The 10,752-nt window shown below is 40.4% G+C and overlaps 1 protein-coding gene across 1 annotated transcript; it reads right to left on the bottom strand.

Annotated features, from left to right (window-relative positions):
• Window positions 1–954: 954 nt before the first annotated feature.
• Window positions 955–5,465, bottom strand: LOC116486353 (ovalbumin-related protein Y-like). The gene is made up of 7 exons (XM_032182516.1): window positions 5,298–5,465; window positions 4,508–4,558; window positions 3,714–3,842; window positions 2,840–2,957; window positions 2,500–2,642; window positions 2,127–2,282; window positions 955–1,356 (listed from the first exon to the last, which is right to left on the bottom strand). Exons 1-7 carry the CDS (start codon window positions 5,463–5,465, stop codon window positions 955–957), a joined length of 1,167 nt encoding a protein of 388 aa, XP_032038407.1.
• Window positions 5,466–10,752: the final 5,287 nt, after the last annotated feature.

The raw sequence follows: 10,752 nt of genomic DNA, 5'->3' as shown, positions 1-10,752 counted from the left end.
TTGATATATTTATTGACACCCTTATGGACTTTCTGTAAAAATTATGCAGAAATAAAATGGTAAATTCAAAGAATTTAGTTACCTGATGTGCTATCTGGAGAGAAGCTCAAAGTAAGACTAGGAGCTGTAGGATTTACCTTGCTTAAGCTCAAAATTAGAAAAGTACCACTCTAAACTACTTCCGTCAATAATCATTACCCACTATAACACATTTTTCAAGTTGTGTGGTGCAGTAACCCAAAATAGGTAATGACATGCTTAGTTTGCAAAGCTTTTATTAGAATAAATAGAAGGACAACCCACGTACATTCAAAAAATCAATGATATGTCACTGAAATGAAAAAGGACAATAATATCAATCAGGAAGATGTTTTGGTTGGAGATTATTTAAGAAGAAATGGTAGACTGTCTGTATGCTCCCTCAGAAAAAGTGGCATGGCCTTACAGTATGTGCAGCACAAAGAAACACAAATGCTGGAAGAAGAATGATCTGCTGAAGTTCAGAATTTCATCTGAAAGTTGTCCAGGCATCAATTCAAGGATGGTTGCCCAGCAAGTTCAACAGAAAGGACAAGGATTATACTGCAAGCAGTGTTTATTTCTCAAAGCTCCTATAGAGAAATCAGATCTCAGTAACAATGGCAGGATTTCTCACAAAAAGTCAAAACATTGGCCCTGTTTCCCAAGTTAGTCAAGGACATTGGGAAATCTTCCTAAGTTACCTGCTGAAATTTTCATTCAGCTCTGGATGTAAGTCCTGAATCCAAGCTGATCAGAAATATCTGCACATAAAGATCTGAAAATTCACATGCTTCTTCAAGAATATCTCCCTAGATATTAAAGGCTTTCCACTTTGATAAAATATTGAGATGAAATTATCCTACCATACTACAGTAAAAGGGTTCAAATTCTGAGGGAGGGGAAGGCATGTGTTATTTCCAACTCTTTCTCTTGTTAGGGGGAACAATATCTACCAAAGACGAGAATAGTGTTGGTTGGGTTGTGTTTGATCAAGAAGAGGAATGGGTGATCAGCCCTAAACTCTTCGAACTCAGGGGAAGTCTTGATGTCTCCCATCACCCCTGTTGAGCCTGCCACCTCTGTGCCTTCTTCATTGACTACCATGTACGCCCCATGCACAGCCTCAGACATCTTCAGGCTCTCTGCGGAAGAGATACCAGACAGGTTGGCTGAAGGGCTGAACAGGTCGGTCATTCCCAAGGCCATGAAAACAGATGTGAGGTTATATTTCTCCTCCATCTTCATGCGAGGGAGGTACACTTTCACTCTCCTCTCTTCCATCATAGTAGGACTGGTCCACTGTGCGAGTTTTTCAAAGCTGATTGTGTTCTCAATCTACAAAAAAAAAAAAAAAAAAAAAAAAAAAGCAGAAAGTGAGATGCCTAAGGTAAGAGTACAATGGACATTATAGCTGTTTTAATACCATTTGATGCTATTTTTTTCATTTATTTTGTGTACAAAATAGAACTGACAATCTTAAATGTATTTGTTTGTCCTGTATGCTTCCTCCTGACTATTGGCTAAATGACATCTGTCTTGATGAAGTTTTCCAAAACTTTGTCATCTGAAAATTTCTCAATGAGATCAAATGTTTTTGTGTAAAAGCAGTTCTTGAAAATATTAAATCAGATATATGACCATTTGAAGATTTATACAGCTAACCTTTCAGTGAGACAAGATCTTTTATAATATCCCTCACGTTTACAAAAATCCAATTCTAAATCTAATCCTTTCACTGTTTTATGAAAAAATCTGGTAATGATTATTAACAGGACAAATGGTCCCTATGACTTGTTAACAGCGTTTGAGCTCTACTTTATCAGTGGAAATTGAAATCTTTCTCAAAAATAAATATATGTTAAAAAAAAATCCTGATAGCATACCTGTCTCTGGTACTTGGTGGAGATCACTGCATGTCCCAACATCCCCTTCTGCAGGGCTACAGCAGCACTGCACTCTGTTTTACCAGATTGAGTATCAGGCCCCTGCTAGCACCTGGGCAGCTGGTGTGCTCCCCTCATGGTGTCAGAGGACAGCACAAGCTCTGATGGCAGCCAGCTGCCACTGCACTGATAACTCCTGTGCTTCCCCTGACAGGGCCATACCTGCTCCAGGCCAGAAACCTCATCAGGCAACAGCACCAACATGCTCAGCTCTCCGCTGGCGTACGGAAGCTCCAGGATCTTCATTTTCTCTGCAGCCACCATGGCCACCTTAAACGTGCTGTTCTGAATCATCATTTGCACAGGCTTGCTGTCTTGCTGCAAAACAGAAGAAGCATAAGATGATGTGAGCAGGGAGCAATTTTCTCTTTAATTGAGTGCAAGCCTTCAAAGGATGTGGGCTCAATCCTCAGGCCGTGCCTCCATTTCATCTCTTGATGGCCGATGGCCGCAGTGCATGGGGCCTGTGGCACGCAGCCTGCTGGCCGTGCGAGCTGACAGCTGTCCTGGCCACACGCTGTGCCTGTGCCCCTACCTTTGTCATGCTGAAGGGCATTTCCTGAGTGTCTTCTTCCTTGAAGGCTCTCTTCCACGTGCCTTTGAAGTAAATGGCATTAACGAGGACCAGCGCAGTATTGAGATCAACGGAGCTTGGTACCAGGAAGTCTTGGATGCGTCCTGTAAGAAGGAAGCAAGGCAGAGAGTGCTGAGACACACCTCTGGTTTTCATGGGTGCTCTGGGGGATTTTGCTTTCATAGCATCCGTCAACCTGGTGTTGCTTGATCTGCTTTTTCTCATTATGAGGAGAGGAAGACAAGGGTCTAGATTATGGTAGGTACAGGCAAACATCCGCTACCACTTCTTTAGTCATTACCATTTGTCTCTTTATCCACCCAGGAATTAATGAGCTGTCTTGCTTCTTCTGTAGCTGTTTTGAAGTCAACTTCTTCCAGCCCTGCCTTATAGAATTTCTTTGCACAATTTAAGTATTCCTGTAAACAGAAGAATTGCATTTGTCAGACTGTTAAGAACTTTAAAGCATATGAATGCAAAATGCAAAATTATTAAATGAAGCAGAATCATTGGTTAAAAGAAATACGAACTTCTATCACATGCTTGAGCATGTCAATCATCTGTCTTCCTGTAACTGAATCTTGAAGCTGGACAAGAAAGGCTACTTCACATATTTAGACTTGGTACTTTTAGGTTTCTAGGTTCAAATTTTGAAATATTTTCTTCATTTTACCATTACACTTCCAGTTCAGTGAGCATTATTAAGGACAGATGATATTTGTTTCCTTCTCTTCGTGCCTGCTTTTTCTTTTGAATTCTGTGTCTGTACATTCCTATTTTTGATTTCAAAACCAAAGCTTTCTTTCACTGGGAATATTTTATATCTGGCTTTGAAAAAAATGATAAAAATATTTTTGACAGTTTTGGTCTTTGTTCTTTCACATCACGTATTCTAGATTCCTCCCTTGAAGGCTGCATTTTTCATTAAAAGGCATTTTTAATGAATAAACAGCAATATGGATTACTCCCTGTAGCTGTTGCAGCATGGGCACATATTTTGCCATTATACCATTGCCTGGCCTCCCCCAAAAAGCTACAGAAAGGTTTGGACTGTTCCTGGGGCCAGAACCAATTCCCCTCGTGGCTAACAGCAACCTCTTCATCAACAGCCAGCAGACTACTGTTGGTGGTGCTTCCCCAGGGGGGATCTTGCTGAAGGTTGTACCACAACTCACCGGAAGAACCGGGTATGTTTTCTCAAGGTAGAGCCTGTCAGCGATCTTGAGTACATACGTAGCATTTGGCATGGCGATGCCTGAGAGAAGATCCTTGAATGAGTCGTGGATGTGTTCAGAAGGGCCACACTGAGGGGATGACATGTAGACAAGGCAATACATCATGTTAGTTTCTTACCTAGAAAATCAGACCCTGAGGGACCGTCTCCACCAGTAGTAACAGCCAGGCCACTGTGAAATCCCTGCCCCAGACCTGGAGCTGTCCCCTTTGTGACAGCAGCTGCCATGATGGTGGTGCACTGAACTGACAAATACACCTTTCTCAAGGTAAATCCCCTGAAACACACTTTTTGCAAGAGTGCTGTCGTTTCCCTGTCACTGAGTCTTCTGGGCTGTTCCTGCTCACCATCTTCTTGCCCTGCTTTGGAGACTCTCCGCTGCAGTCTGCCTGCCATACGCTGGCTCCAGGTGCTGAGCCCCTTCCACATGCTGTCCTCCAGCACTACTTGCAGGCATATACATGCTCCCCTGCATAGGAAGGCATCCTGGTGCCCAAAGCATCCTGCCCCATCCTGTCACTTGTTCTGGTGCAACTTGTGCAACCTTCCTTCTTTCCCTGGCTTTAAACATGAGTTACAGGTGTAACGAGTTACCTCCCTCCACAGACCTGCTTGGTTTGAGAGAATTTCTGTCATTTTTGACATGATCTGAAACTGCCTGGAGCAGCGCAGAGTAATTCTCATTCTGTCTGGAGGAGAAAATAGGGCAGAAAGGGAGATAACCTATTTCTTTACCTGGGAGTCAGTGGTGCCTCCCATTCCTGTGATGTTATCAAAGTGAAGAGCCTGGAAGAGAAAATGTCAGTGGGAGAAATGACAAGCATGACCAAAAATGTTATGCATTTAAAATTTACACATGATGTTTGAGGTAGGCCTGTTGGCTCAGAAAACAAAAACAGAAACAGACAAAAAATGCTGACTGAGAACATAGATGAACTGAAAAGTTACAAGTGATCTTGTAACTGGTTTATACCTCAAGTAGACTTCTGAGAAATTGTGAGTATCACCCTTTTCTTAAGTAACAATTTTTTCAGTGAACATCTAGAAATTAACTTAGTTGCATATTATTTCTCATTTTATTTCTCATTTCATATTATATATATTTATATATAATATTACTTCTCTTCCTTTCTTTTATCTTTTTTTATACCAATAGAAAACCAACCAAGCAAGCAAACAAACAACAACAACAACTAGAAAAAAACACATAATTTGGAAGATGTCAGAATTTAGAAAAAAAAAATATAGTAAAATTTCCTGACTGGTGATCCATTTAGTTACTGTCCTTGATATTTCTTTTTTCTTAGTTGAAACTAATCACCACCTATATTGAAAATACACACACACATCTTTTAGAATGTTCTCCAGCTTTAAATAATCTCCAATCTCCATTTTGTGACTAGCTTATTTCTGGTGCATTAAAATGTGAGAACCTCATCAGTGGATAATGTATTTCAGTGATGTTACTTAGAAGGATCGACAAGCAGAAGTAGAGGCCACTTTACACCCCAAGTAAGTAACTTACCTTCTCCATCTGAGATTCAGTGTTACCTCTTGCTCCCAGGTAGACCATGGCCAGAGCTGAAATGATGCTCAGGGGAGAATAGCAGATGTTCTCGTTGGCATGGTGGACTTTCAGCTCCCTGAATACATCAAAACAGAATTCTGCACTTGCTGCACTGATGGAGCCCATTGTGAAATCTCTGTTGTCTAAAGCAAACAGAAACAGTCTGACTTACTACAGTGAAATAAAATATGAATTGCGATGCAAGAAAGTCAATGCACTTGAACCCCCATACATGGTGCTCAACTTTTTTGAGTAAACAGAATACAGTGGTGTGTATTTAAAAGGCAGGTGTGCGATCAAAACGCTGGATAGCTACCAGTTATGTGTAGGCTGGTGATTCTTTTGTTTGAAACTTGAGTCCTCCTCTGTACGTGTATACTATATTGTTGAAAATATTGCAAAGTCTATTAGTTACCTTGAAAGAAGCACACTGATAATCTTTTCGTATTTTGTAGGGGAAAAATGACACAGAGCTTTGTTTTCAGACTCTTCATTCATGTGAGACTCCAACCAGGTTCTTCACTACAGTTTTTAATGTCACTTTTAAAATCAATGTGTTCTAACACCGGTTACTTCATCAGAGGTCTCAAAAGTTAGCATCATTACTTTTTTTCCTTTTTTTTTTTTTCTTTTTTTTTTTTTTTTTTATAAAAGCCACCTTTTAATTAAAAAGGGCTTGTTTAGTCTGTGTTTAGCTTGCAGATTGTTCACATCTGCAGTGTTTAAACATTTTCTCTGCCTTTTTTCTGATACTATTCTAAAATTGTCCCTGCAACAGCAACACTGTAAAGCCTAATGCAGCAGTAGGGTGTTTATACCATCTATATCTTTCCATATATTGTCACAAGCAGAAAGAACCTTTTAAGGTGAAATTTCTCCATGTGCTGGGAAAATCCAGGATACTCTGCCAAATGCATCACTCTCCATGTGGAATCAGCATAATCATGTGACAGTCATCCCTTAATTTGGGATAATTTGAAGAACAGCATATCCAGCTGTTCCCCTGGATGCATATTCCATCTCACCTTTAAACCACTTGTGTAGGTGATGTAAAGCATATTTTTGGATTATTTACTAGTTCCACAAGGTATTATATTTTAGGTTTTAAGCTCCATTTATGGTCTTGTTGAAGGAATATATTCTTGAAGCAAATAATAGGTCTTTTTTAGTTTCAGAAAATGTAAAATTTAAAGATAACACTGAGTTGCAGTGTGCTGTTGCCACCTTGATTGAGCTGCGTTCCTTAACTTCATTCAGAGAACATGTTCATTAATCCCTGCAACTGAGCTCTGATTCCATTTTCTTGAATTAAAACAAATTCAATATTGTATATAAATTCTAAATTAGAAAGGGATAGAGGAAAAGGGCAGAAAGACTGTTTTAACATAGCACCAGATTTTCAATATGAAAGTGTTAGGAAACAAAGCTTTACTTCATACAAACAAATACTTTGACTTTATGCATATTAGACTGTGAAACAGTACAGTAATGCAGCACAAGGTGAGGTGAGTTTTTTTCAGAAGCCACCCCTTAAATGGTATGTATCTTCAACTGATCTGGAAGATCACAAACATGAAGCTCCATCAATCTTTTTCTAAGTTATAAGATCATTTTTAAAAATTGCAGGCTAGAACATAAATCATAATTGAAAGAAATGCTTACCTTATCAGCTTCGGCTGTGATGGTAAAAGCACAGCTTCTCAGCTGCACTTGGGACAGACTTGTTGAACTCCTTGAATTATATCCTGTGTAATTTCATGACACGCCCCATGCTGCCCATTCTGTGTTTGCCAAATCAAGTGATGGATGGAGCTCAATGTCAGGCACACAGTTTTACTGAGAGTATGCCCATTATTTGTAATAATAATCCCTAAATGAAAGCCTAAAATCTCCAGAATGAAAGATTCCCTTAATAGCATGTAGCACCTTTCAGAAAATGATAGAGCATATTGAAAAGACTGGAGCAAAAATAATGGTAAAAGCTGTTCATTGACATTTGAATACTGAGTATGATTAGGTTACAGAAGCAAATAGCATGGCATAGCTAGTGAAAACAAAGCAAACCCAAACCAAAACAAACAAAAAAACGTGTGAAATTAAATCATACACAATGTCTCTAAGGAATTCTGAGTTACTTTCCTTATCTTTCCTCTGTAAGGAGTACTGGCAGGCCAGATCCCTCTCAGAGTCACCATTCTGTGAACATAAAAAAAATGCAGCTCATGCAGGACTGCTTGCTGTGGTATGCCCACACTACACTTACTGCAAGTTTTCTCTCTTTGGTGTTGGCTGGACAGACTATCACTATCATTAGTCTTCCTTCCCCCAGACAGTCACAGACATCGCATTTCACAGAGCCAAGTTTCATCCTAGAGCAGTCTAGCTCAGGGAACTTACCCAGAGATAAGCTCTGTGCAGATTGTCAGTGGAACTATAAGTGGAAACTATAAGTGTATTGTATAAAAGTAAATTAATTTTGAAAGCAGTATTCAGAGCATCTGCATTGGGAAGATTTAGAGAGCTGAAGAAGTATGTGTTGTGGCAAGAGGGGTTGATCAGGGAAGAGTCTTTTGTTGCTTTTTAAATTCAGACATTAGGAAATTCAGACCCCAGTCAGATGCTGCAAGAGAAGAATTTGAACTCATTGCTAAAATTTCAAAGAGTGATTTAAGATGAGTTGTTCTTTTCCTTCTCCACAGGTCACAGCACCAGATGCTAGGTTCTAAAAGTGCCTTTTGTAAATACATAGACCATTCTTTCAGATCTTCCACCAGTAACTTCATGGCACATCAGGTGAAACATTCATGGTCTGCAGGACAGTCATAATATACAATAGCGAGAATAATGCAATCTCATAATTCCTTTGAAATAAAAGAATGAACAGACAACAAAAAAATTACTTTGACCTCTCTGTATGCCATGTGATTTTACAACAGAAATCCAAAGTCAATACACAAAATGCCTCTGAAATTGTCTAGAACAAATTATGTTTTCTGCAGAGAAGAGGTGGACCTCTTAACCGTTTCAGTTGTCTGTGCAAGTGGAAAGATTCTGAACAGTCCATATCTCTCCGCTTAATCCAGTCCTTATTAGTCTTGTTCAGCCAAAGATGCTAGAGCAATAATAGTAGTGAAGACCTCAATCTTGTCTGGTGCATGTAAGTACAGCTAATACTGTACACGGCACTGTCTATAGCTTAGGCCAATCTGCTACAGCCATTGCTACTCGGTGGCAGTACTTTTGAATCTATTTTAAGCCTATTTTAAAGAGAATGAGCTATTTCCTTGCTTCAACAGTACTTAAAACAGTCACCATTGTTGTGAGCCCCATTTAGGTGAAGATGGTATCACTATGCTGGTGAAAAGACAGGTCAAGTGGGTGAATGCGTCTGTGTATGGTAAACACATTAAATCACACAATTCGGAGTGCTCCTGCTGCAAGGTGTTCCTGTGGCTGCTACCCCTTCTGCCTTTCCTGCTTAAAAATGCTTTGTTTCTGTTCAAGCAGGCTTTAACACTCACTGCCACTATCCATTATGGTATACTTTATAGCTCAGATATCAAAAGATATCCAATATGTTGTACCCTGTCACTTCTAATTTTTGAGTATGCCTTGAACCTTTTTCCTTGACTATCAAATTGTCTAGCAGTATGCTCCAGCTCACCATACAAGAGCCACCTTATCGTTTCTGCACCATCTGCCCGAATCACGTTTGGCTCATCATAGACAGCCTGTAACTCAGGATCTACAAAGACATCCAGTGAGTCACTACAATATATGAGTCACTGCTACTACGTGAGTTAAATATACTCATTGATGAGAGGAATTTTTTGTCTTATGATAAAGAAGGGGCAAGAAATTTCTCCAGAAGCATGTTATTGCACATCCCAGGTTACTGTTGCTGTTAGGTGATGTTTTCCTTTTTTTTTGTTTTGGTTTGTTTGTTTTTGTTTGTTTTTCTGGTCACATGAATGGTTAATTTAAAGGAAGGTGCAGAAACATCAAAATCAGTCCACAGCAAGCAAAAACTTTGATCATGGTCAGCCATCAGCACAGAATCATCAGAATATAAGAGGTCATGCATAGTCCACTCATCAACTTTAGATCTTCCATGAAGACTAGTGAGATGAAGCACACCTTCCTATAGCTGAAATGCTTCCTGGAATAACTGATAATGGATTGCCCTGTCCAGTACAACTGTGTAATGTTCCACAAACACAAAAGGATGTATTTTGTCACATGTCCTTGTTTCGACAATGCTTGTCACAAGAAAGAGGTCAGGTAAGACTTCGCTGCCCTTTGCTCTGCCAGGCATTTCATTGTGGGCCTGTACCTAAACTAACAGATTCTTGGACATTTGATCTTTTCCAAAAGAATATGAAGTCCAGGTCAACTCACACACCAAAGTCTCTCATTCTATCACAAAAACCTATGCAGATAGAGATTTTGTTCTCCTCTATGCTTTCACTCTTTTGCCAGCAAGAAGGAATATATTGGTATTTTTGTGTGTTTTTCATGTCCAGGATGACTGCCAGAGATTTTTTAGCTAGTTGTGGTTGCAAACCTTGGCACTGTAGCTATCAGTGATGGTTTCTCTCTCAGTTGTTCTGTGGGATTATGTTGTTTCCCCAGACCAAAGAAAATGACGTGTCTGGTCAAACTGCTTTGGACATGAGCTCACAGCCCACCTGGCACCTTTCTGCAGCAGCACTGTGCCACTTTGAAGAGACTGAAATTGTTGCCTGCAGTGCTGCCTTTTTCCTTCACAGACGATGTCAAAAGTGTGTATTTCAGTGTTGGCAGCATGGAATTCTCCAGCGAAAGCACCTTCAGAAGGATCCTGTGATGGCCTTGGCCACAAGTATCTCACACCTACTCAATGCGTTTGCTTAATAGCAAGCACACAGTGTCCAGGGGCTGCTGTTACACCAATTCTGGTCTAGGCCACACAGCACCCCCTTTGTTGGTCACCACAGAGTATCCAAAATCCCTCGTCCGTTCCTCAAGTCCCTGGGATCAGCCAACAGCCAGGATGAAGCCATGGGTGGTCTTCCCTCACCAAGTCCTAGGGAGGCAGCGTGGTAACCAGGCCCTTACACCTGCTGTACATGAGCTGGCCACTGGCATCAGGGTCCATCCCCTGCCTGTGTTACCATGCCTGTCACTTCAGCTTCTACCACTCACTGGAAGGCTGCCCAGCATGCTGGTTGTCTTGGAGTATCCTTCTAGAAATAATGGCATTTTTCTTTTGCACAAAATAGGATAAACTAATCTCTTGGATTGTTCCAGCACAGCTATCTTTCCATAAAGCCTTTCTCCTCTTTTTCTGACTGGTAGCCTCCTGAGATTCCTCATAATATTCCTGTCGTGTTTCCTGGCCCCTGCAGGAAAGGACTACTGTAGAAAAGAAGAA

The sequence above is a fragment of the Aythya fuligula genome, chromosome 2 (assembly GCF_009819795.1).
Source record: "Aythya fuligula isolate bAytFul2 chromosome 2, bAytFul2.pri, whole genome shotgun sequence".
In the NCBI taxonomy this organism is placed as follows: domain Eukaryota; kingdom Metazoa; phylum Chordata; class Aves; order Anseriformes; family Anatidae; genus Aythya; species Aythya fuligula.
This window is presented reverse-complemented; position numbering and strand designations above follow the sequence as displayed.

Coding starts and splice junctions, on each gene's coding strand:
- LOC116486353 (XM_032182516.1), bottom strand. CDS start 5,465: ATGGGCTCCATCAGTGCAGCAAGTGCAGAATTCTGTTTTGATGTATTC. Junction 3,843..4,507: donor GAGGCACCACTGACTCCCAG/GTAAAGAAATAG, acceptor TCATCCCCTCAG/TGTGGCCCTTCTGAACACAT. Junction 1,357..2,126: donor AGGTTTCTGGCCTGGAGCAG/GTATGGCCCTGT, acceptor TTTTTTTTGTAG/ATTGAGAACACAATCAGCTT.